General features: G+C 43.8%; 2 protein-coding genes across 3 annotated transcripts in view; one reads left to right on the top strand and one right to left on the bottom strand.

Annotated features, from left to right (window-relative positions):
• COPA (COPI coat complex subunit alpha) overlaps positions 1 to 7,651 on the bottom strand; it is a 41,401-nt gene extending 33,750 nt beyond the window's left edge. Inside the window, exons 1-3 of the mRNA XM_044000251.1 lie at positions 7,491 to 7,651; positions 3,410 to 3,523; positions 2,464 to 2,537 (exon numbers count right to left, since the gene is read on the bottom strand). Coding sequence (XP_043856186.1) covers positions 2,464 to 2,537; positions 3,410 to 3,523; positions 7,491 to 7,530 — 228 coding nt within the window. The 5' untranslated portion in view covers positions 7,531 to 7,651. The remainder of the gene's footprint in view (positions 1 to 2,463; positions 2,538 to 3,409; positions 3,524 to 7,490) is intronic.
• Positions 7,647 to 25,171, top strand: NCSTN (nicastrin). Of its 2 annotated transcripts, none has more exons than XM_044000253.1 (17): positions 7,647 to 7,845; positions 9,183 to 9,287; positions 12,993 to 13,116; positions 13,525 to 13,643; positions 14,055 to 14,200; positions 15,899 to 16,049; positions 16,415 to 16,521; positions 17,115 to 17,267; positions 18,073 to 18,177; positions 18,406 to 18,483; positions 20,113 to 20,285; positions 21,583 to 21,685; positions 21,949 to 22,041; positions 22,427 to 22,514; positions 22,777 to 22,931; positions 23,204 to 23,416; positions 24,422 to 25,171. In XM_044000253.1, the coding sequence occupies exons 1-17, from the start codon at positions 7,761 to 7,763 to the stop codon at positions 24,542 to 24,544; spliced, it is 2,121 nt and encodes a 706-aa protein (XP_043856188.1). In that variant the 5' UTR covers positions 7,647 to 7,760; the 3' UTR covers positions 24,545 to 25,171. The 2 variants fall into 2 exon arrangements, with proteins under 2 accessions (XP_043856188.1, XP_043856187.1); XM_044000252.1 differs by having other exon boundaries at positions 7,649 to 7,845; positions 16,412 to 16,521.
• The last annotated feature ends 857 nt before the right edge of the window (positions 25,172 to 26,028 follow it).

Genomic DNA, 26,028 nt, shown 5'->3' with positions numbered 1-26,028 from the left:
TCCCCATTTACATGGTGTTTATTGCTTTCCTGATCTTGCTTACTTTGCAATCTATCAGTTTATTTAAAGGATTATTATACCATGAGAAATAGCAAATATGAAGAATTCCAAAAAGCTTGGAAAGATTTATTTGAATCGATACAAAACAAAATCACCAGAGCCTAGAAGACAACTTATACGACAACCACAATAATATAAAGGAAAACATCATTGAAAGACTAGAATTTTGATCAATGCAGTGACTAATCATGACTTCAGAGAATTGAATGGTGTAGCACAGGGCATATAATCTCAGACATTTCAAATAGGTTGATTGGTTTTGCCTGATAGTGTTATATTTGTGTAAGGCAGGGGTGTATATTTCCAGGGAGAGGACTGGGGAAGTAAGGAGCTGAGTAACAGAGCTGTTAAAAAATACCACATCGGGGGCAGGTAGGTGGCGCAGTGGATAAAGCACCGGCCCGGGATTCAGGAGTTCCTGAGTTCAAATCTGGCCTCAGACACTTGACACTTACTAGCTGTGTGACCCTGAGCAAGTCACTTAACCCCCATTGCCCCGCAAAAAATAAATAAATAAATACCACATTGAAAAATTAAAAACTAAAACTAAAACTTTAAGATTAGGTATTATTGACCCAAGCATCAACATGACACTCCTTCCCATTAGCAGGACAAAGGGTTCTTTTATCTCAATCCATCAGAATTCTCAAAATTCAACCCATTTGGGGCAATAAGGCCATTTACAAGTGTAACTCAGCAAAGAATATAGTATATAGCAGATAACTCAAAGAAAATCAAAGTGCCTCATACTGATACCATTTTTTAAACCTTTAGTTTGATGAAAGATGGTGCAGATATTCATACTTTCACACTCTCACTTTATAAAATAACACCTGCCTGCAAGGACCTTGGATTCTACTGGCATGTATTATGTATATAAATAATAAAAACTTGTATTTAAATAGCACTTTAAGATTTGCAAAGCATTTGTAGACATTATCTTAGTGGAGTCTCACAACAAATTTATGAGGTAGATACTGTAAATGTTATCCCAGCTTCACAGAACAGGAAGACTTGTCCATTCTCATACACTAGTAAATGCCAGAGGTAGAATTCAAACACAGGTCTTCCTGACTCTAAGTGTAATGTTCTATCTACTACAGCATGTATAATATGAGGCAATGTGAAGAGTGAAAATGCAGTAACAACTGCATTCAAGGAAGTTACAGATTCAAAGCATACTTGTGTTTATAAGCTTCAGTATTTACTGACTGAAGTGTTCCTTCAGATCCCCCTATCAAACTCCATAGGCCCAATGCATTGGTAGTGATTTAACCATTCGCTTCATTTCCTCCTCTGTCTCACCTCTTTGGAAAAAGAGAGTAACAGGGAACGAAGAACTTTATATAGGTGATTTTGTCCTAAATCATTGAAGCCTACTGTTTGTTTGTTTTGCAGGGCAATGAGGGCTAAGTGACTTGCCCGAGGTCACACGGCCAGTAAGTGTCAAGTGTCTGAGACTGGATTTGAACTCAGGTCCTTCTGAATCAAGGGCCAGTGCTTTATCCACTGTGCCACCTAGCTGCCCCCACTGAAGCTTACTTTTAAAAATGCTAACCTTTGTCACATTATTCTTTTTTCGTGAAATTTCTTCTAAAATGCCAAATCCTTCCCTTTTTTCTAAAGTGAATGTACTAAATATAATTAATTTTTTCTTGAAGAGCCAAAATTTTTTTCCCAAAATCATTTTTATGAACATAACTTATTACAATGTGAGCTACCAAAATGCATAGGACTTTTGATCCTACATGAAATGCACCAGGTATGTAGTACTGAAAAAAAAAGAGAAAGAAAGTAGAAAACAAGTTTGCTTTCTAATCAATCAATAAGCATTTGTTAAGCACTCAATATCTGCCAGGCAGTGCACTAAGTTCCACAGTTCTTCTGCCTCAAGCTGTCACATCTATCATTGGTCATAAAGGTTTTTTCTCTTTGGTGTCTGAGCAGTACTTTGAATCTCCTTTATGAACTTACCATGCTCTTTTCCATTATTAACATGTATATGCTGTATCCCTCTGTTAGACTCTAACTTTCATGAGGGCAGGGACCATACTTCATTCAGTTTTTATATATTTCTAAGGTTTAAAATAGTGCTCAGCACATAGTATACAAATAACATATGTTTGCTGAATTAAATTGTTGTTATTGTGTCTTGCTGCTATAATTTGGGGACAGAGGGTGGCCCTGTCTACCCCACAGAGAAAAATTTATTGTGTGAATAACTTTGGGTCAACTATTTATGCTTCAAATCTTTTCCATTTATTTCAAGGTTTACAGCTGCCTCCCTGCTAATTCATCAGGTTGCCAGAAGTAAGATTTTCATCTGAGTGAGGTGTCCCTTTCCCTCCCACTATTCCCAACCTTCCCACATTGTTGATTTTCCCCAGATCATGTTCTCTCTACCTTGATCTTATAATCATCTCCTCCAGAGACGAACAGTGGCTGCTGTTTGTGGAAGTCAATGCCTCGAACAGGACCTGGTAAAGTGAGGTGGTGATGGAGCATGAAGAAACCAGAGAAAATATGTTAAATAAGTTATAAATGTCTACCCTCCAGGAAAATCCCTATTCAGTAGTACAAAGCCCCATTTAAATCATTACCTTTTTCAAACCTATTAAATCTAAAACAATATAAATTCAAGTGATTTTCTGAGTATGAGTGACAACAGATGGACAGTCACAAGTACTACACTACAAAATACAAAATGAACCAGAGGAAGGCCTCTAGTACACTGGAAAAATTCTCTACAGACTACAGGAAAACATAGGCCAGAACTGTAAAGGTTAAGAGGGTTAGGATGGGTTCAAATCTATGCTGGTAGAAGGAGTAATAATAATGATGATGATAATAAGCTGACATTTAAATAATACTTTAAGATTTTAAAGCACTTTACCTACATTATCTCATTTTATCACAACAACTTGGCAAAGTAGGTTTATTATTCTCATTTTATAGACGGGAAAATTAAGTTTAAGAGTGGTTAAATAACTTGCCCACCATCACACAGGCAGTATCTGAAGACAGGTCTCACCTAACTCCTAGTCTCTTTCCATTATACCATGTTGCCTTTAAAATTACCCACAGTAATAGTCACAAATCACTGACATTTTGAAGTTGGATGCTACAACAATCCTCAGACTTAATTAATCTTTTTGTGTCCTAGACTCCTTTTGCAGTTTGGTGAAACCTATCAACTCCTTCTCAGAGCGACATTTTTAAAGGAATGGAATAAAATGCACAGGCTTACAAAGGAAACCAATTACATTAAAATACACATAGTGAAATATTTTCTTAAAAAGGTATATGGACCCCAGGTTAAAACCCCCTCCTCTAGAACTCATTTTCTCACCATCATGCTCATCAAATTTGTCAATGAGGGTACACATTCGGTAATCCCATAGCTGGATGACTCCATTGTGAAGACTAGTCAAGATCCAGGGTCGTTTGGGGTGAAAGCTGAGTCCTGGGAAGAATGACATAGTGAACCACGATGAGACAAGGTCCAATGCCTCAAGCTCCTAACAATTCAGACATGTAAGAAGAGTCATTTGGTCCTCAAATTTCATGTCAACTTTCTCTTGCCAATCAAATGAAAAGTACCTCTTCTTACTCCCAGAAAATGAAACCTCTAAATTCCTTGTGGAATTTGGAACTATCCCAGTAGAAATCAATGATCTCAGAATTCTAGAAATTCATATTTGGAATGAACCTCAAAGGTCATCTAATCCAATACATATTTCACCTAGAATTACTTCTACAATAGCCCTAAATGATCATTCAGTCTTGAAGACCTCTAGAGATGGGGAATCCAATCCTATGGCAACTCACTTCACTTTTGGTTGGCTCTAATTGTTTTGAAATGTTTCCGTTAAGTCAAATCAATTTGCCTCTGAAACATCCACCTGCTACTCCTATTTTTGCTCTGCGAGGCTAAAGAGAGAGCCATTCAAATACTTAGAGTAGCAATTATGACCTCCCTAAATCTTCTCTTCTCCAGACTAAATATTCCCAGTTCCTCCGATTGGTCATCATGTAGTCCTTCAGCTCCTCTGGATGCTCTACAACTTATAAATGTCCTTAAAATGGGGTGTGCAGGGGGGCAGCTAGGTGGCACAGTGGATAAAGCACTGACCCTGGATTCAGGAGGACCTGAGTTCAAAGCCAGCCTCAGACACTTGACACTTACTAGCTGTGTGACCCTGGGCAAGTCACTTAACCCCTCCTGCCCCACCAAAACAAAAGACCAAACCAAACAAACAAACAAAACAAAAAAAGTGGTGTGCAAAAAGGAACACAATACTCTAGATGTAATTTGAGCATGTAGGATCATTACTTTCATTCTAGACATTATATTTCTCAATGCTGCCTCAAATCCCAATACTGTGAAAGTCAAAATATCATACCAATAACTCGTAATAAGTTTACAATCTATTAAACACTCAAGATCTTAATTAGGAGAACTATTAACCAACCATGTCTTTCTTTCTTTTTTTTTCTTTTTTTTGCAGGGCAATGAGGGTTAAGTGACTTGCCCAGGGTCACAAAGCTAGTAAATGTCAAGTGTCTGAAGCTAGATTTGAACACAGGTCCTCCTGAATCCAGGGCCAGTGCTTTATCTACTGCGCCACCTAGCTGCTCCCGTGTCTTTCTTTCATCTTCAACTTGTGAGGGTGAATTTTTAAATTTAAGTAATGGACATTATATTTTTCTTACAAAAATTAGTTATATTAGATTCAGCCCAACATTCCAGACTGTTAATATCTTTTTTGCATCCTGATGTTAATTTGAACTCATTTGACAAACTTGTGATGAAATTATAAGGGAACATAGGTTATATCTTTTTATAATGTAGCTGCATTGTGAATAAGTTTGAAAGTTACAGACAGGCCAATGTTTCTTGCATGATACATCCAGTAATTAATACACCAATACACATTTATCAAGTACTTGCACTACCCTAAGTGTCAGGTATATAAATATAAAAGAAGATAATCCTTGTCCTTGAAGAAACTTTCATTTTACTGGGGGAAGCAATATATTGACAGAGAACTAACTACGGCATATGTACAAAAAAATACAAAGTGACGGAGGGGATGGAGAGGATACTTACAACAGGGGAATCAGGAAAGAGCTATTGAAAGAAGTGCTACTTGTTCTGAGCCTTGAAGGGAGGTAGGGGTTCCATTAATGGAAGTGAGGAGAGTGAACATTATGGACCAAGAACAGCAAGTCTAGGTAGAGCACAGAATGTGCTGTAATACGTGGGAGAGGATAAGTTATTAGCAATCATATTTTCTCTCTTCATTCTACCTTTTTTGGAGAAGTCAAAAGATAGCTATATTTTAACTCTCATTTATTCAGAAACTAAGGCCTTTGGGGAACAGACAGTTTGCTTATGGTCACATATTAGAGCTGATTACTTTGGATAGGGGATTTCTACCTACAATTCCTTCTCTAAGGGGTCATGACTGTACACCAAGGGTTTCTGTACTTTCTTTTTCTTTTCTTTCTTTTTTTTTTTTTGCGGGGTAATGGGGGTTAAGTGACTTGCCCAGGGTCACACAGCTAATGTAAGTGTCAAGTGTCTGAGGCCGCATTTGAACTCATGTACTCCTGAATCCAGGGCCGGTGCTTTATCCACTGCGCCACCTACCTGCCCTGTACTTTCTAATACCACAAAACTTCTTGAAACAGTTATTTTTTCATAATACTTTCCATTCTCCTACCACTAACTCCTTGCCACCCAAGAATACAGAAAAACCTTAAACATACTTTATGATAATCAAGATTTTCATAAGAACCTGAGAAACTAGGAATGACCCCTTATAATCCTAGGTCTTACTAAACCTAAAAGATGGGATTTAATTTTCAATGTCCTTGCAAAGTTTACTCCTTTACCTTTTCCTTCCAATTCCGATTTTATTAAGGAATCCCTGACAGAGTCCAAGGAAGCATAACCTTCTCTTCCTATCTCCACATAGAGTCAGTCTTTATAAAAAGTCTTCAGGGGCAGCTAGGTGACACAGTGGATAAAGCGACAGCCCTGGATTCAAGAGGACCTGAGTTCAAATCCGACCTCAGACAATTGACACTAGCTGTGTGACCCTGGGCAAGTCACTTAACCCTCATTGCCCCATAAAACAAAACCATTAAAAAAAAAAAAAAGGTCTTCAGGTTTCAGAGACAAGGAGGGGAAGAGAGGGGAAGGAAGGGAATAAGCATTTATATAGTGCCAACTATGTGCCAGGCACTGTGCTAAGTGCTTTTTTACAAATATTATCTCATTTGATCCTTAAAACAACCCTTCTAGGTAGGTGTTATTGTTATCCCCTTTATGCAGATGAGAAAAAGAGGCAACCATAGGTTGAATGACTTAAACAGGGTAACATAGCTATCAAGTGTCTGAGGTCACATTTGAACTCAGGTCTTTCCTGATTTCTGTCCCAGGGCTCTATCCATTGCACCAACTAGCTCTGCCTTTACAAAGTAGACACACAACACGGTCTGGGGACAGAAGAAATTATGATGAAGACAACAGGGTAGGAATAGTGCAGCCTCTACCGGCAGAAGTAATTAGGGGCAGCTAGGTGGCACAGTGGATAGAGCACCGGCCCTGGATTCAGGAGGTCCTGAGTTCAAATCCGGCCTCAGACATTTGACACTTACTAGCTGTGTGACCCTGGGCAAGTCACTTAACCCCAACTGCCTCACCACACACAAAAAAAGTAATTAGTCTTTGTCCCCCAAAAGGTCCCTGACTGGAGTAGGTAGGTGGGAACAGGATCAGAGTTCAAAACCCAAGAACTATACCCACAAAACTTAGTTTATATGCATTAAAAAGAGGCTTGACAGCTGAAAAATTATCTCTGTAAGACACTGAGGGATGGGTAGGAGCTGGTAAGCTCTTAGCAATATTACCCTGTCCATCATTTCACCTTTTCAAATAAATCAAAAGGAAAAAAGAATGACAATCCTACCTAGGCTGCACGAAGCACCTACTATGTGATAGTGCCAGGTGCAGGGTAATAGGAAGAAACAAATATAAGCAAGCAAGACATTTACAAGAGCTTACACTCTAATAGAATGGGACGTGATCACAGATAAGTAATTGGGAAATACAAATCCCCCCCAATACATTTGTGTGGGAGGAGGGGGCGTTCAGGATAGTGAAGGTGCTAGGCAATAGGGAAGGGGAGAGAGGGGAACGTAATAAAAGGGGTCAAGTCTGAAAGAAGAGGTGCGGGAAAACTCAGGGATCACAAAGGTCCCCCTCCTTCCCGGCAGACCCTGCCCCGTTCCCCTCAGGCCCCAGATCTCTGATCGCTCTTCCTCCCCTTCCCCCCCTCCTCCTAGGGCGAAGGCGCCACCTTAATCGCCACACTCCCACCCAGTCTCCGGGGACCCTTGTCTGCCCCTTCTTCCTTCCCCACCTTTGACTCGCGCACTCTTGGTCTCGAATTTGGTCAGCATCTTTGTACGCCTTGGCCCAGGCCCCGGCTTCAGCTCCGGCGGCGGCCCAAAGCGCAGCCCGACTCGCCCAGGTCTTCTCCACGTCAGCACCGCCCCACAGCCGCAGCCGGAAGCACCCAACGCCTAACGCACTTCCGCCTGAAGGCCACAGAGACTGGTAGTGGAGCGGCCTAGAGAGGCCTCTGTAAGGCTGGAGGGGGTAGGAGGCGGAAGCGACCCGGAGAGGCAAGATGGCCACTGCTGGGGGTGGCGGAGGAGCCGCCTCTGGGGGCCGGCGTACCTGCCTCCTCTTTTGCTTCGTTCCTCTGCTGGCAGGTGAGTCTTCCCCACCCCCTGGAGCCCCGAGGTCCTCTTCGCGAGAACTTCCTTCACCCCGAAACTGCCCGGGCGCCCTTGTCGGCTCTTGAGTCCCCTGTCCCGCCGACTCCTAAACCCCCCTACTCTGCGTTCCCCCGACACAAGTTCCGCCCTTCTCGAGGATTTAAAGCCCCAAGCCCTCCCCGAGGGAGCCTTCACAGTGTCCCGCCCTCAGCCCGGAGGGGCTGGTATCTGAAGCCACTACCCTCTACCTGGGCTTGTTAGAGGCTCCTGGGGTCTCACCTCTTGTTGATTCTAGGATAAGGGCTCGTTTTCATCCCCGTACCTCAGTTTCTCCTCTGTCAAGTAGCTTGAGACAGACTCCTGCACTCCTTGGCTATTCAGAAGTAGGAATCGATGTTTCCAGGAGCCTGAAGATTTGGGGGAGGGGGGGGGAGGGGAGGGAACTGCAGCAGGTGTTTGCTTACAAAGATTTGCTTTTCGTGTAGGATCATACACCTTATGGGGCCGTAGAAGGTTATCCTGCTCCACTCCCTCTTTCTAGCTATCACTGTTCCTTCTCCAGCCCAAATGTTGGTATCTCTTGTCCTTCAGGATCTCCAGAGAAGGAGAAAGCCCACACTCCCTCACCTGACCGACCAGTGTCTTAGGTGTAGTTATGAGAGTTGAATCTGACAGTAGTGTGTTGTGTTAAACCGGTTTCCTCCATTTCTACCTCCTCTCTTGGGAATACAGAGAAAGATTTTGAATCCAGGCAGTGCTCTGGAATTGGGGTTAAGTGACTTGCCCAGGGTCACACAGCTAGTAAGTGTTAAGTGTCTGAGGCCGGATTTGAACTCAGGTACTCCTGAATACAGGGCTGGTGTTTTATCCACTGCGCTGCCTAGCTGCCCCTGGGTTCGTGTTGTTTTAAAAATTAATCAGTAGTCGGCATATAGGGCTTCCTTTGTCCACATTTTCTGTAATGGGAACTTATGGTTTGCCATAATTCTTTTGAATTTCCCTAGTGATTTGGGGGGAAGAGTGGGAGAAGGGAGGAACAGACCATGTACCTTCCTGTATCCTAATGAAAATATTAAGTGAGTATAATATACTTATATACTCACAATATGCAGAGGATAAAACTGACCCCAGAGAGGCTGAGCGATTTGCTTAATGTAAGTAGATGCGTTAGGGACACTGCTAAAACTAGAACTTGTTTCCCAACGCAGGATTTTTCCCACTGACATATGCTGGCCTCTTGCCACCTCCTTGCTGAGAAGATGAGTGAGGGAACTGTGCCCCCCTGCCTTCTTTTAAAAGCTTCTTTCTTACACCTGTTGCTTTCTCTTCAGCTTTGTGCCAAGCAAATTCAGTGGAGAGGAAGATCTACATCCCCTTGAATAGAACAGCTCCCTGTGTCCGCCTGCTCAATGCCACTCACCAGATTGGCTGCCAGTGTAAGTTGGAAATTCATGCTTTAATGTTCCCAGTATTCCAGTGCCTGTATTAGGTACACTGAATGTTAATTGAGGGTAGCAGGAAACGGCTAGTAACAACAGGGAAGGAGGGAAATCAGTGATATGACATCTGATTGTTAGATTGATCTTTTTTTTTTTTTTGCTGAGGCAATTGGGGTTAAGTGACTTGCCCAGGGTCACACAGCTAGTAATTGTCTGAGTTTGGATTTGAACTCAGGTCCTTCTACTCCATACATTTCTTTCTTTTTTTTTCCCATACATTTCGTTCTAACACATCATATCCTTCCCAAAAGACAGCTAAACAAACCCCTTTACACAGTACATCCCTTCCAAAAGATTATTGATTTTTCAAAAAAGGAAGACTCTCTTAATTTTTTGTAGTAGTAATGATCATTGTTTTTGACCAGACCTTTGTTACCCCTCCATACGGGTATTGACATTGTTGTCTGTTTATAGACAGATAATCTATATCTGTATATTTCTTTTTTATCTTTATATATTGATTGATATCACCGTTCTTTTACCTCTCATCTACTTCATATAAGTCTTCCCATGTTTCTCTGAATTCTGCACATTTGTTACTCCTTAAGGTTCAGTAACATTAAATTCACATGTAATTTATTCACATATTCTGTGGTCATTGGGCACATTTTATTTCTAGTTCTCATCACTAATATTGTTATAAATTTTTAAAATATATAAATCTTTTCTTGCTGTCAATAAGCTCCTTGGGGATGTAGGACCAACAAAATATCTGGGTCAAAGGGAATAAACAATTAAATAACTTCTTATATAATTCCAAACTTTTCCAGAGTGGTTGAACCAATCCATAACTCTACTATCAAAGAATTATCATGCCTGTCTTCTTATAACCCTTCCAAGGATAGGTTTTCTCTTCTTTTAACATTTTTGACTGTTGGTGGTTATGAGGTAGTACTTAAGGATTATCTTAATTTCCCTTTTTTCTGATTATTAATGACCATGTACATTTCGAAGTGGTTGTGATTAGCTTGCATTTCTTCTTTTGAAAACAGTTATGTCTTGTGCACGAATATGGTCCAATAGAAAGAGCTCTGGCTCAGGAATGGAAGACCTGGATTCGAATCCCACCTCTGATGCTTGGTCTGATTTTTACTTTGAACAAGTCACTTAACCTGCCTGAGCCACAGTTTCCTTATCTGCAAAATGAGTTTGGACTAGAATGAAAGTTTCTTAATGACAGTAAATGTCTTGCTTGCTTGTATTTATATTTCAAGTGCTTAAGAAGTATCTGGCACATAGTTAGCACTTAATAAATGCTCTCTCTAGATAGTCTCTGAATTTCTTCCAGGTCTAGATCTGTGATCTTTTGACTGCTTGTCTATTGTACAATGATATTCTCATACTCTGAGGTGGACTTCTGCAAAGCAATGAGTTTTTGATAAGGAAGAAATTCTGAGAAGGCTTATTTATTGTCATTTATGGGAATCAGCGAAATCATAGAACTCTTGTTATCAGAAGAAGAGATGAATTATGAAGTGGTGCTAAGAAGCCCCGAATAAAAGAACATCCCAGAGGAGAGAATGGGGTGATTTACTCTTGTAGTCTCATGATTTGATTTTCATTCCATCAGTAGTACCTGCTTCTGCACATCACATTTCCTCTTGAAATAGGAAGTTAGAATTTTAATGATGGGTTCTAGCAGAGAGAGTGCTAAGAAACACTTTCTGACATATTATGTGACATTGAACAAATTATTTAATTTTTCTGAGGCTTGGGATCTATTTTTTCCATAAAACTGATGAAAATGATCCCTTTTCTTCCTATGACTTGAGGCTCCATGAGAGTATCACTTTAAACTCATAAAGATCAGCTTAGTGGGGCAGCTAGGTGGTGCAGTGGATAGAGCACCGGCCCTGGATTCAGGAGGACCTGAGTTCAAATGCAGCCTCAGACACTTAACACTTACTAGCTGTGTGACCCCGGGCAAGTCACTTAACCCCAATTGCCTCACCAAAAAAAAAAAAATGCATCAGCTTAGCTTGTGTAGATTATAGTGAATGGATATTTTGGTTTCATCAGCTTTCTGCCATGGATTAAAGCATCTTCAACAGTTAGGCTACCATGTCTCTGGTTGATGAAGGGACCTGTTAGACGAGCAGAACTATTCTGAGAAGCCTAACTTACTAGTGTGTTGTCTCCCTATTATCAGCCTGTCCTGTCTTTGGTCAACTAGTTGATGTTTTGTTGCATGTAGGTTGGCTAGTCTCAGACATCCCCTTAAGTTATAGGATCATTGCTGGAAATAATCGTTAAGCTATACTCAACATGGAGTGAGGAGTGGTGGATCCATTATAGTCTCTAACCGTAGTTTTAGTTCCAACCCTAAGTATAGGGGCTTGAACTTCCATTCCCCTGGGAGCCAGGTCCTGATACTGCTAGTCTATTAAGCCCATGTTGGCAGTGACTTATCTGTCATGCTGCCTATGCTTACCACAGCCCTATAGAAAGCATGGTCTTATAAGCAAAGCTGAACACCAGTACTGAAAGGAGGAGGAGCAAGACTCAGGCTATTTCCTCATTTCTTTTTCAATCTGGCTAGGTCTAAGTCTCTCTCTCTCTCTTCAAGTTCATCCACTTCTGAACCAGGCTACACACCCTCTTTAATTGAGGTTGCTAGCATGATAATCCTCTAGAGAAATAGTAAGACACGGTGTTGGTTTACTGATAACAATATCCTGTGTTTATTGGACTCCTTTCCCTAGGGAGCTCAAAGGATTGTTGTAGAGGTTTCTTTTTCCATACAGTCTGTCCCTATAAGGGGAGGTGGTTAGGGAGCAGTTTAGCTGATTGCCATTGATTGGCCAGAGAGGTTAAGCAACTTGTTTAAGATCACATAATAAACCAGGGATACTCCCCAGGCTCGAATCTAGGTTTCCCATAAATTTTCTTTTCCCCAAGCCTCATTAGAGCAGGAGTTACTAATCTTTCATAGCCAAAATCCCTTTCTCTCTCCCCAGGTAACATTTAGTACAACTAGAATGATCTACAGGTCAAATTCAACTAGAAATGGACCAAAGCTTATATATAGACTTAGAAAAACACAAATTAACATTATCTATGTTGTATTGTATTTTTATTTATTTTGTTAAGCCTGTCCCAATTACATTTTTGTGGGGGGAGGGCAATGGGGGTTAAGTGACTTGCCCAGGGTCACACAGCTAGTAAGTGTCAAGTGTCTGAGGCCAGATTTGAACTCAGGTACTCCTGAATCCAGGGCCAGTGCTCTATCCACTGCACTACCCAGCTGCCCATCCCAATTACATTTAAACCAGGTTCTGCAGCACTCCCTGGTTTGCAAGGCCAAATGGCGTCCAAATTTGACTATTCTTGTCTACCCTCAAATCTTTGTAAAAGTTGTTTCAAACTCAGAGCTTTTTCCAAGTGTTTGTCATTTGTGATCATTATTTATCAAGCAATGCCTTTTCTCCATGTCCAACTGTTTCAGGGTCCCCAACCTAGATTCCAGGAAAGAGAAACTATAGTTAGCTTATGTATGAAGTGGTATGAGAACTTGTGGTTTTGCCCTGCGTGGTTCTATTTTCTTATAATTGTTGTGGGAGTTTCACTGAATGCTGGCCCAGTGAAGTAGAGTCAATAGAATAAATCCCAGGGTTTTTACTTTGTTCCATCTGATCCCTGCAGCTTCCATTAGTGGGGACACAGGAGTAATCCATGTAGTGGAAGAGGAGGAAGACCTGAAGTGGGTCCTAACTGATGGCCCTAACCCACCCTACATGGTATTACTGGAAGGCAACCTTTTTACCAGGTAAGCTCTGGGTGTGCATGCCTGGAAAAGGTGAGCAACCAGAGGAAAATAGGAGCCTCTTCCTGGCTTCAGAAGATAGGCACTACCTTTGACTTCCCTGATATTGACTCCTTTTGGAAAATGGTATAGATTTAAAGAGAACATTTTCAATGATCCTGAAACTAAATCTGTCATTTGGCTGGGTACTGTTTGGGTAGAGAGATAACAACCAGCATTATCCAGAGTCTAGAGAAACTGGGATTAGGATTAGAATCAGGAACCCCACAATAGGGCTAAATGAGGAAAGAAATAACTTAACTTTCCAGTCAGATATTTTCCCCTACCCATAGAAAGAGAAGCAAGGATTTTGCATTGCCTGACACTTTCTTCTTCCCTTCTCCCCTGCTCTAATATTTCTTTTTGTTCTAGGAAGCTGATGGAGAAGCTGAAGGGAACCAAACGAATCTCTGGTCTTGCTGTGGCTCTCGCTAAACCCAGCCCTGTAGATGGTTTTTCTCCCAGTGTTGAGTGCCCTAATGATGGGTTCGGTAAGAGCCCCAAAGAGACAGGAACCATGACCCATGGCTTATTATTTGAATGCCATTGAGTAGGTCATTTGTTGTCCCCAAGAGGATCATTAAAGTGAATGTATATAACTGTCTATATGTTCTATATGATTGTGGCCTATTGTGAGAAATGTGGTATGTATGCTAGATGTGTGTGCGTGCATTCACCTGAATGACCTACTAACTACTTTGGAGAAGCCATTGTTGCTTCATCTTTACCATCCATCCCATTCCCAAGACACTCAGATTTCAAGCTGGATAGCTTGGGGCCTGCTGGTACCATGGTTCCTCTCTGGGAACTGTGCCTATTCCCAGAAACACTAGGCTTTCAAGATCCATTCACGTTGTATCATATGTCACACACTCCTAGTAATGGGTTCCTTTTCCCTTCAGGTATCTACTCTAACTCCTATGGGTCAGAGTATGCCCACTGCAAACAATTAAAGTGGAACCCACTAGGCAATGGGTTAGCCTATGAGGATTTTGACTTCCCCATCTTTCTGCTAGAAGATGAGAATGAAACACAAGTTATCAAGCAGGTAACAATGTGTCCTTTTTCTTTGCTTTCCTCCTTCTCCTCCTGCATTTAGGGTTGGCCTAAGAATAGAGTGTATACAGAGTACATAAATGTTCTCCCATTTGTTGGGAATTGTGTCTTATATAAACTTTTTATTTCCCTTAGTGCCTAGCATAGTCCTTTGCACACTGTGAATGCTTAGTAAATGCATGTTGAATTTTTGAAGAAAATAACCCAAAAGTGTGTGCTCATCCTTTCTGACCTCTTCCACTCTCGACAGTCTTTCCTGTCTCACTTCTTAATGTTGGATAGGAGTTGGGGGCAGATTATTAGGTATAAAAAGCCCAGTGGAAGATAGTAAAGCAGGGTTCTCTGAGCTAAGCTAGGAAAACTGAAGTGGAAGGATTTCTGTCATGTGAGTACATTGAGATTGAACCAGTAGCCTCTGACACCTGGCAGCACTAATGATAAGGCTTCCTGGCCCAGGCTAGCAGCTTAGAGTGTGGCCACTGTGCATGCTACAGCTTGTATGAGCCTCTCTATCTCCTTTGGTCATTAACTCCTCTATCCATAGATCTGAGAAGTAATTTCTTGCTGAGACCTTTGGGTTTAGCAAACACTGGGATAGTGTTCTTTGCTTCTGTATATTGTTGTTCCAGAAAATCCAAATCTAGTCTGTTCTACTGATCAGCTTATTTCCTTACCAAATCATGGTAGTGATTCTTCCTCTTCCACTACGTGGGTTACTCCTGTGTCCCCACTAATGGAAGCTGCAGAGATCGAGCCCATAGGTGTCTAAGGAGACAGGAGGCCTGGAGTCATGAGGACCCTTAGGACCTCGGTGACCCTGGGCAAATGATGTCACCCTGGCAGATGACTTGACCAGGTTGAGGGTAACTGATAGGCCTCAAACCCAATGGCCTGCTGGTGAGTTAGGGGGATGTCTACTCCAAGCACATGAAGACTTTCCCTGGTGGAATGGGTGGATGAGAACAGTTTGTCCCAGTGGCCATGAAGGTAACTGAGGTAGGCACTGTGAAGAGCTTAGAGCTTGGTCAGACACTGAAGATGCCAAGGATATCTGATGAATCCTTGGCTGTCACCAGCTGTTTGGACTTTTGTCTCGACACTGGACTTAATGACTCTGGAAGAGAAAGTAGGACCGACAGTTTTGTGCAAGTCTGCCTCACTTAAATCTGGTCTAAGACACTGCCCTGTGAGTCATTGGTCCTCTATGAAAATGAAGGACTAACAACAAACAACGCCCTGGGGACCTTTTGTTTGTTTGTTTTTTGTTTTTTTGCAGGGCAATGGGGGTTAAGTGACTTGCCCAGGGTCACACAGCTAGTAAGTGTCAAGTGTCTGAGGCCGGATTTGAACTCAGGTACTCCTGAATCCAGGCCCGGTGCTTTATCCAATGCACCACCTAGCTGCCCCCTGGGGACCTTTTTCTAAAGAGTACAGGGCAGGGCAGCTAGGTGGTGCATTGGATAAAGCACTGGGCCTGGAGTCAGGAGGACCTGAGTTCAAATCCGGCCTCAGACACTTGACACATACTAGCTGTGTGACCCTGGGCAAGTCTCTTAACCCCAATTGCCTCACCCCGCCCCCTCCAAAAAAAAAGTACAGGGAAGAGTACTTTCATGTGAGACAGTGGAAGAAGCCTTTGGAACAGCTAACTAGCCCTTACCCTTTATTTCAATGGTTCTGTTTCCTCTAGTGCTATTGGGACCACAACCGGGGAGTGAATGGATCTGCTCCAGCCTACCCACTGTGTGCAATGCAGCTTTTCTCACACATGCACGCCGTCACCAGCACAGTCACCTGCATGCGGCGTAGTGCTATCCAGAACACATTCAGCATCAACCCAGGTGGGTCTGGGGCCCAGGGGCAGGGCTGGGGGTACTCACAGCACATGGCATTAGGGATACAGGAGTGGCTGAAGAGAAAGTAACCCTAGCCTGGCAAGGTATTACTGGAAGACTTACTTAGCAAAATGATACAGAGTCCAGCAGATCTAACCAATATGAGTATCAATATCATATAATCAACATCAGTAACTCCAAAACTGTTGTGCATGTTTTATACTTTTCTTATGATGGCGTAAAGAAAGTAGGGGGTGGAGTGTGACAGAGAAAAAGACCTGGAAGAGATGGAGGATTTGGTCAAAGGAGCCTTCCCTGTTTCCTTTGTGCCCCACCTCCCCATCCCAGATAATCTCTGTCCTCTCCAGAAGTTGTCTGTGACCCCCTGACTGACTTCAACGTGTGGAACACATTGAATCCTTTGAATGCATCTGGGAAGTTAGAGCCTGGGGACAAGGTGATCATCGCTGCCACCAGGGTAGGTGCTGGTCCAGAAGCCATTGAATGGGGTGTGGGGGGAGCTGTATCTACTGGAGTGTTAGATGGAGTTTGTTGGCATGGGGCAGATTCCCTCAAGAATGTCAAATCTTACTACCACAGGACAGTTGCACTAGGGACTTAGGTGAGGCAGGGTATTCAAGGCGGGCAATATGCTACTTAGAGGATGGAGCCATTCAGTATGTAGAATTTGATTTTGTTTTCCCAAATGACATGTAAAGTACAAATTTTGACATCAATTTTTTTAAAACTTTATGTTCCAAATTCTCTTTCTCCCTCCCTCCTTCCCATCCCCTTCCCCCAAGAACTCAAACAATTCAATGTTAACTATACATGAGCAGTCAAGCCATTCAGTAAAACTATTGGTTTTTGTTTTTTTTTTAGTGAGGCAATTGGGGTTAAGTGACTTGCCCAGGGTCACACAGCATATTGGTTTTATTCTTAGCACAAAGGATAGGTGTCCTCTTGAGTAGAGGACAGGACTCATGGGCCTTAAAGGGAGAAATGTTCAGAGCTTGGCAAAGGTGTGCTGTTGACAGCTTCTCTTCTCTCTCTTTTTTTTGCTATATCCAGTTGGACAGTCGTTCATTCTTTTGGAATGTGGCTCCTGGGGCTGAGAGTGCTGTTGGTTCCTTCATCACCCAGCTGGCTGTGGCTGAAGCTCTGCAGAAGGCGCCAGATGTGGCAACTCTGCCCCGGAATGTTATGTTTGTCTTCTTCCAAGGGGTAAGGGCCCTGACTGGTAGAATGGTTTGTGTTCTAAGGCACTTGGGTTTTAGACTGGGGAGGGCATGAGAGCCCTTTACCTGTGTTCAGATACCAGTTGCCAGTTGCTGAGGCCTCAAGAAGTTCCATGACTACCTGTGTCAGTCCCTCCTAGTGTTGGTGTGTGCCCATCCAAAAGCGAGATCAGCTTGGGAGCCCCTTGGGAACTTGCTACACTTTTCTTCTATTTGAATGGCTTCACCTCTTCATTCCCTTGCCTTTGCCCTTCTTTCCTGATTTCATCCCCCATCCCCTAACACCAAGTCCTAGTGTTAGATGATTTCAGTCTTTTCATTGGGAGCTCTTGCTGAATTTGGCAAGTCTAGGTTAGGGTATTTCTCCCAACCTCTCTAGACTCAGTTTCTTAGCCGACTCCTCCTCCTTAGTGTCCCTGAGGTTACTCTTGTTGCTGGTGCTGTAGCCTGGCTGTGGAGTGTGGCAGCAGCAGCCGGGGCAGAGGCAGTGAGGAGGAGTGGGACAGAAAAAGCAGACGATCCACTGCTGATGTTCCCCTAAGAATTCCCCTGTTTCTGCCTTGTGGCCACCTCTCCTTCACTGGGCTTCCTCTGGCTCTAGGTCTTGTCCTGGGACCCATCCGAGTGAGGGCCACACTTCTCCCAACAGAGCTGATATGGGGGCAGCTGCAGAGTCTCATTGCTGTTTGGGCTGATTCGAGGAACAAGCTGGGGCTGTGACTATTTGTACTCCCTGTGGCTGCTTTATGTCAGTGACACTCTTCTCATTCCCACCCACCTCTGTTCCACAGGAGACTTTTGATTACATCGGTAGCTCACGGATGGTGTATGATATGGAAAAGGGCAAGTTTCCTGTCCAGCTAGAGAACATACACTCATTCGTGGAACTTGGACAGGTGCGTTGCTCTCACTCACTCCCATTCTTCTCTTTGCTTAATGTGCTCTCCCATACCCGCTCCCTGTCTCCTATGTCTCTCAAGCATTGTCTCTTCCCTGTGATCCTTTGTCTCTTGAATTCTTCTTCAGGTCTCCTAACCCAGCACCCATCTCTTCTCCCCTGGCCAGGGGTCCTGAACTAGGAGGACTCAGTTATGCTGCTAACTCCTACTATTCTTTACCCATAGGTAGCCTTGAGGAATTCTTCAGACTTGTGGATGCACACAGATCCCATGTCTCAGAGAGATGAGTCCATCTATACCGAGGTAACCTCATCTTCCAATCATCCATTCCCTGCTCACACAGCTTAAGCTATGACAGCCACCTGCCTGCATGAAGTCTTTCCTGAGCTCCCCCTACTGCTGGTGTCCTCCCCGCCAAACTACCTTGTCTTTAACTGCTTTGTGTACATTTTCATTGTTTTATTTAATGTTGATGCCCTATGTATTTATATATCTCTTCTTGTCTCCTTCCATTACTGTGTAAACTCTTTGTGATTTCCATTTGTTGTATTTCTATCCTAGCATAGTGCCTGGCTGTAGGAGCTTCTGAAATACTTTTTTTTTAAATCACAAAAGTATTTGATTATTTTCCACTTCCATGTAAAGATAGTTTTCAACATTTCTTTTTATAAGGTTTTGAGTTCCACATTTTTCTCCTTCCTTCCCCCTTCTCCAAGACAAAAAGCAATCTGATATAGGTTTTATATGTGTGTACGTATATACACACATACACAATCACATTCAACACCTAAATACTTAAAAAAAAAAAAAATCGGGGGCAGCTAGATAGCACAGTGGATAGAGCACCGGCCCTGGAGTCAGGAGTACCTGAGTTCAAATCCGGCCTCAGACACTTAACACTTACTAGCTGTGTGACCCTGGGCAAGTCACTTAACCCCAATTGCCTCACTAAAAAAAAAAATCTAAATACTTCTTGATTGATTACTTGCTAATGTCAACTTTTGGGAAGAATACATAGTATGGGGCTATCTGGGAGCGAAGGACAGCTCTACCTAATTCCCTTTCTCCTGAGCTGTTCACTTCATTCTCCTATTATTGTCCGAGTGTCCAACCCCCGAAAACTCCCTTTTCTCAAACTTGGAGCAAGGCTAGGTGTGGGCTATTTGTCTTACATGGAATTACTTTCCCATTTCTCTCAGTTTAAGCAAGTCTTAGCTTTCTTTCAAATCCCATTGCCTTGGGGCTTTTTTCCATTGAATTCCTACTTATTGTCTTTGCCTCTCACTTGGCATTTAGCATATGCTTCCTTGTATTTACATTTTTATGTTTGTGTCCTGTTTTCTAGGCTAATAATTAGCCCTTGGAGGGTGAGGATTGAGTCTTTGGGTCTCCACGTATTAGCTTAGTACTTAACACATAACAGGTGCTCAATAAATGTTTGATTATGAGGAGGAGGAGGAGGAGGAGGAGGAGGAGGAGGAGGAGGAGGACAAGGAGGAGGAGGACAAGGATCAGAATGCTTGGACTAGAAGCAAATATGCTTGGGTTTCATTCTTGGCTCTCTGCCTCTGGCTCAGAAACAGTTCTGCATCTCTTTCTGCATCTCCGTTTCCTTCCCTGTAAAACAGAAAGATACTCAGAGTATCTTGGCCCTGGGAGGCTAGAGGAGTTCAGCCCTAGGATGTCCCAGACTGAACCTACCATCAGGTCTGGGCAGATTGACTATTGCAGCAAAGTTAGGGTTGTCCAAGCCTATGCCATGTGGATAAAGAAACTGTCAGAAGGTCCTGCTTCTCCTTCCTCTTTCTTCCTGCTCTGGGATGGGTTAGACTAGATGGCTTCAGAGATCTTTTCCATTGTTCAGATTCCATGATTTCTACCAACCTGCATCTCTTTCCCCTTCTCTCCTGCCTCTCACTTCCCGCTCTCCAGGTCCAGAATCTCCTGACCGTACTGAAGAATAGCAGCACTGGTGTCCCTAATGTGACAATGCAAGAGGCAAACCGACAACATTCTCTTCCACCATCCTCCCTGCAAAGGTTTCTCCGTAGCCAAAACATCTCTGGTGTTGTGCTTACTGACCACCCTGGCTCCTTTTATAACAGGTAACCGCTGCCCCATGTCCTTTTCTCCATTTACCTCAGAGAAATATCTCTGAACTTCCAGGCCCAAGAAAGAGGAAAGAGAATCTGTCCCTCTCTGTGCTTAGGCGAGATCACACACGCTTCTTTCATGTGGCCTCTAAACCCCATGCTGAGGCTGACTCAAGATCCCTTCCTTAGAGATGAGTTGTAAAGTTCTGCTTTCAGGCACTTTTCTCCAGTAATCATGCTAACCTTTCCTGTTATCTTTAGCTGCAAGTTTTTGCTCCTTAAGGTAGAATTTCAACCAGGCTCTCTAAAGACCTGTGTTCCCTAGGCCCACCGGTAGAGGGCAGCAGCCCAAGCAGGAGCACAGTGGAGTGATTTGGGGGAGACAGATAGTAATTAGGGACTGTTGGAGTCATGCTGCAGTTGGGAAAGAGCCCCTCACAACTGGCTGGGAAGCAGAGGTAGTGATATGGCCATGACCAGGGAACTTATCTGGCTTCTCTCACTCCACTCCCTGCCACTGCTCTCCCCCATTGATAAGACAGATAATAATAGAGCCTGCTGCCCACTGCAGCTCCTGGCTGAAATAGGGCTACCACTTGCTGGGCAGGAAGCCTATAGAGATTGGCTTTTTTTCCAAACTTTGAATCCCTCCCCAAACTGCCTTCCTGCAATGGGTCAGACTGGGTCTTGAGGCAAAGGAAAGTAAGTTGGGCCCAGAGCCCTTGAAGGTGGGGAGTCCAGCCTGGCTAGGAGTCCTCTGTCCACTTACTCAGGGTCAGGTTTATAAAGAGGGAATCTTCTTCATCATTTCCATGATCCCCATTCACTCTCTTGATTGGGAGCTTTTCTATGGATTGGCACATATTTGGAATGTGTTTATCAGGGCGATTTAGTTCTGTGGGTAGACTAGGGCTTTTACTAATATTAGGTGAGGGCTAGAGGCCCCTCACAAGCTACAAGTTGACATGATCACAAGTACATCTTTCTATAGCATTGTAATAATTCTTGCTTCCTCCGGTTGGCAGGGATCTTGTCCATATTCTAAATTATGCCCTTGTTTGTCCATTCCCAAGCCTTCCAACTGTCACTATCAACAGATGCTTTCTGTTTCACTAAAACTCCTCTTGCTGTGCTATTAGCCTATCATCTCTTCTTCCTATCTTCAGTAGACTTTCTTTGCTTGTCAATATATCTCCCCCCAGGGGAATGAAAAGTGAAATATTTAGCCACCAAGTCAAGGGAGAGTTGAGGGACAGGGTCTTGGCTTTGTCCAAAGGTCACCCACACTCAGACTGCCCCCTCCTGACAGGTATTATCAGAGCATCTATGATACCTCTGAAAACATTGGTCTGAAGTATCCTGCATCCCTGACACCTGATGAGGCTATGGACTTTGTGACTGACACGGCCAAGGTAACTCAACTCAGGGAGAGGTCTGGAGGGTGAATGGGGATGTCAGATGACAATTTCATGAGCATTAAGAAACTGGTATGTCTGACATAGGTAAGGGGAGGGAGAGTACCACTGCTGGAATAAGGCTGTTGGTCATAGTGGGGAGAGAACACAGAGATGGGTTGAAGGTGGGTTAAGATTTCAATGCTTGGAGTATGGATAGGGAAGGGAGGAAAGTTTTGCCTGAGGTGGGCCACCCCATTTCTTCTCTCAACCTCCCCCAGTCCTTGGCAGCTGTGGCCACAGTGCTGGGACGTGCACTATACCAGCTAGCAGGGGGAAGCAACCACACCGCTGTTGAGGCTGATCCAATAACGGTAAGAGCAGATGGGGCTCTAGTCCTGGCAAGGTCCCAGGACTCTCCCACCCCTCCCTTCTGTCTCTGTGTGTTTACACAGCAGGCTGCCCCCTGTCCCTCACCACCCCCTGCATGTTCCCCCAGAGTCTCAGAATTCAGATGGTCTGGCTTCTGCCAGTGAGGACTCATGACACATTTCCTTAGGGAGCATCCATAAAGATCTCACTCCCATTTCTTATGTGCCAGCCAGATACAGCCTTCTTACTTCTAGAATCCATCTGACCAGGCTTCTCCCTGTCCTCATTTCTATGCACTCAGTGACAGATTTTCTGATTTCCCCCTCCCTTACCCATACTCATCTCTGGAATTTAGCTGACAGGACCCTTTCTCTTCATTAATCTCAGGTCTCTCGCTTGCTCTATGGATTCCTGGTTAAAGCCAACAACTCATGGTTCCAGTCAGTTATCAGGCAGGACCTGAAGGTGTTCCTAGGTAAGCAACAGAAGCATGGATGAGATTTTTGAGCAAAGAAAGCAGGGATGGGGAAGTGGGTTCATTTTGATTGCTTTAGTCTTGATTCCATTTTTCTCCCCTTTCCATGACTGTTGTTTTCCTTCTTTGCCCTTTCCCTCTTCCCCAACCCTTTCTTTTGCCTCTCTGTTCATTTGAATTTTTTCTGTCCTGTCTCCATTCTTACCCCTTCCTTATATCCCACCCAAACCTTCTCCTTCCTGGTTCTCGCCCTCCCAATCAGGAGAAGGGCCCCTCCAGCATTACATTGCCGTCTCCAGCCCCATCAACACCACCTATGTGGTGCAGTATGTGCTGGCAAACTTGACTGGCACTGTGGTCAATCTTACCCGGGAGCAGTGCCAAGACCCAAAGAAGGCCCAAGATGCCAACAAGGATGTGAGTGGAAGTGGGGGTGGAGGGATGCTATGAAGTCCTTTCTCTTGTCAGAGATGGACCTCTACTTCCGGGATAGGACCAAGGGCATTGAATCGGGTTGTCAGAGAGGATGATGTAGACATTGAACAACTCCCAAATTGGCTTGGTGTGGCAAGGGGGGAAGGTGCAGGAGAGTGGGAACATGTATGGTATTGGCCATTTGGAGGGAAAAGTCTGGTACAAAGGTCCCAGGGCATGGCAGATTCAGGTGTGGAATCTTGTTCTCTATGTAGCTGTATGAGTATGCATGGGTCCAAGGCCCCATGGACCCCAGTGGGACAAGTAGGCTCCCCCAGTGTGTGCGCTCCACAGCACGACTGGCCAAGGCCGTGTCTCCTGCCTTTGAGCTGCAGCAGTGGGGATCCTCTGAATATTCTACCTGGACAGAAAGCCGCTGGAAAGACATTCGTGCTCGCATTTTTCTTGTAGCCAGCAAGGAACTTGAGGTGAGAACCTGAGGGAGGACTTGGGCTGGGGGTATACAAGAGGGTCGGGGCAGGCAAGAGGAGAGAGATGAGTCCTCTGTTTCCTTTTGGGAGGCGGAGTGCCCATGTGGAGGAGAATGTATCACCTCCCTCCTTAGCAGTAGTTAGGGTCACTCTTCCTTCTTCCTAACAGCTCCCTTGGTATCTCTATCCATGGCCACCTTATCCAATTGGGGAGTAATTTTCATTGCTAGTCCTAATGAAATTTCATTTTTGTAATTTGTTTCCATAATGAGACTCTAGAGATACTACAGGTGAACCTTGGAGTCTGAGATATCTTGTCCCAAAAGATTGACCAGGTGAATTGTGATGTGGAAAGAGCACTGAGCTTGAGGACTTGGGCTTAAGTTTCTGCTTTGTTACTTAGTAGTGTGACCTTGGACAGAGCACTGTATGTCTCTGGGCCTTGGTTCTCTCCTCTGGAAAATGAGGGACTTGAACTAGGATGTCCCTAAGCTTTTTTGTGTTGTGGTCTCCTTTGGCAGTTTGGTGAAGCCTGTGGATCCTTCCTCAGAATAATGTCTTTAAATCCATAAAATACATCGGATTACAAAAGAAACCAATTGTATTGAAATACAGTTAGAAAAGCAAATTCACGGACAGCAGCTAAAGAACCCTCTCTAAACTAAGCTTCCTTCTAATTCTCAGTCTGTGATCCTGTGGTGTCTCATCTCTGGTCCTTGAGATCTATCAGTTAATTATTTAAAATTTGCAAAGTGGTGTAAACCATGGCTCTGCTTCAGTAGTTAAGAATCTAGTTGAAATTAGAGTGAAATGCAAAAGTGAACCCACCCCATTTTTCTAAGTTCCAGATTGAGGAGGTCACAGATTGTTGGTCAAAGAGCACTTAGAGATTTTGCATGAAGACCAAGCCTCCCTCATCCTAGCTCCCAACCCAGAGCATGCTCCTCATGCTTCACTTAATTCTGATTGTCTCTTCTGTCTCCTTGACCTTCCCCCATATAGTTTGTCACCCTGATTGTGGGCCTCAGCATCCTCTTTATCTCTCTCATCGTTACCTACTTCATCAATGCCAAAGCTGACATCCTGTTCACCACCCCTCGAGAGCCGGGAGCCGTGTCTTACTAAGGATGGGAGACCAAGTCCTTCCCTGCCAGTTCCCCGAATCCTTTCCTGGATGGACAGTCTCCTTCCAGGGCACAAACCACTAGGTCGACACTGGAAATTCCCCTGGCCCAGGGCAGACTGAGTCTAATGGGCAGGAGCGGAACTGTCCTACACAAGAGACAGACCAGCAGACAAATATTACCTCCCTTTTCTTCCTCCTCCTCCTCCTTTCCTTCCCCCCCCCCATTCTGGAATTACAAAAGGAGGTTACCATCTCCTGTAACTTTCCTTTTTTGCTCCATGCCTTCCCTTCCTCTCCTGTCCTCACCCTTCTCCCTTACCCACCACTCCCCTACCAGGAATAAGGGGCTGGGGGGCAAAGGGAGGGAATTCTTGTATTGAATAATGTGGTTCTCCTAAGCTAGGATGGAAGGAAACCTTTGTGGGCTGAGCTTGATGCCTCTTTCCCAGTGTACTTCTTCCCAGCCCCTAGATGGCAAATCTAGGGTTGGAGTGCCACAGGATGGGGGTTTCCTTTTTGACCAATGATGGTCAATTGTATTTTTTTTCTTAAATTGTAATATCTTTTGTTGTTGGTTTTGTACATATATAAATAGTCAATTTCATTAAAACAGATTATCCCATGTAGCCTGTACCTTATTCTTTCAGTGCCCCTTCTTCAGTAAGGTTGAGGTAATGATTTAAGGAACCAAAGACTTTCCTGACGGTTGGTGACCCCACAGTTTACTGTTTACAGTTTATAGTTTCCGGTTCTCTGAAGAGTCCTTAGGAATAGGCTTTTGTACAAAGAACAGATGGAAAGGGTGGAAGTTTGGGAAGAGGGAGGAACCTATGACCTGTTGCCTTGGATGCTCATAAAACCCCTTTCTTCTTGGTCATCCCACCTCATTTCTAGCTAAATGGTTGTTTGAACTAAAGGAAGGGCAAGATTCTAGAAGAGAGCAAGAGCTTTGGCTGGTATTTGACTAAGGTTGTCTCAGAGAGGAAGCTAGGTGGCGCCATTGTGCACAGAGTGCTGGGCCTGGAGTCAGGATGACTCATCTTCCTGAGTTCAAGTCTGGCCTCAGATACTTACTATCTGGGTGACCCTGGGCATGTCACTTAATCCCATTTGTCTTACTACTACTGGAGAAGGAAATGGTGATCTGCTATAATATCTTTGCCAAGAAAGCTCTACGGACAGCATTGGCGTTCAGTGGTCCACAGGGTCATGAAGAGTCAGATGCTGCTAAACGACTGAACAACAGGAAAGAAGGGAAGGCAAAGATCAGGAAACTTGTCTTATCCATTCCCACATCACTGGTCAAGTGGGCATCTCTGGTGTGAAGCCAAAGGTGGTGGAGTAAGAGAGGGATATTATACTCTCCCCACAAACCTAAGAACTACTCATTAGCTGTGCCCCAAACTTATTTGTTCTCTCTGATGAGAAAACTCATCACCACTGCCTCATGCCCCTTGGGTGGGGGAGCATATTGGGGGGGCTG

The sequence above is a fragment of the Dromiciops gliroides genome, chromosome 4 (assembly GCF_019393635.1).
Source record: "Dromiciops gliroides isolate mDroGli1 chromosome 4, mDroGli1.pri, whole genome shotgun sequence".
In the NCBI taxonomy this organism is placed as follows: Eukaryota; Metazoa; Chordata; class Mammalia; order Microbiotheria; family Microbiotheriidae; genus Dromiciops; species Dromiciops gliroides.
Note: the sequence above shows the minus strand (reverse complement) of the source record. Positions and strands in the feature narration are given on the sequence as shown.

Bases quoted from the DNA above. Each gene is read 5' to 3' on its own strand.
- NCSTN (XM_044000252.1), top strand. From the start codon at position 7,761: ATGGCCACTGCTGGGGGTGGCGGAGGAGCCGCCTCTGGGGGCCGGCGT. The intron at 7,846-9,182 runs GTGAGTCTTCCC...CTTTCTCTTCAG, and splicing joins CTTCGTTCCTCTGCTGGCAG to CTTTGTGCCAAGCAAATTCA. The intron at 17,268-18,072 runs GTAAGGGCCCTG...TCTGTTCCACAG, and splicing joins TGTTTGTCTTCTTCCAAGGG to GAGACTTTTGATTACATCGG.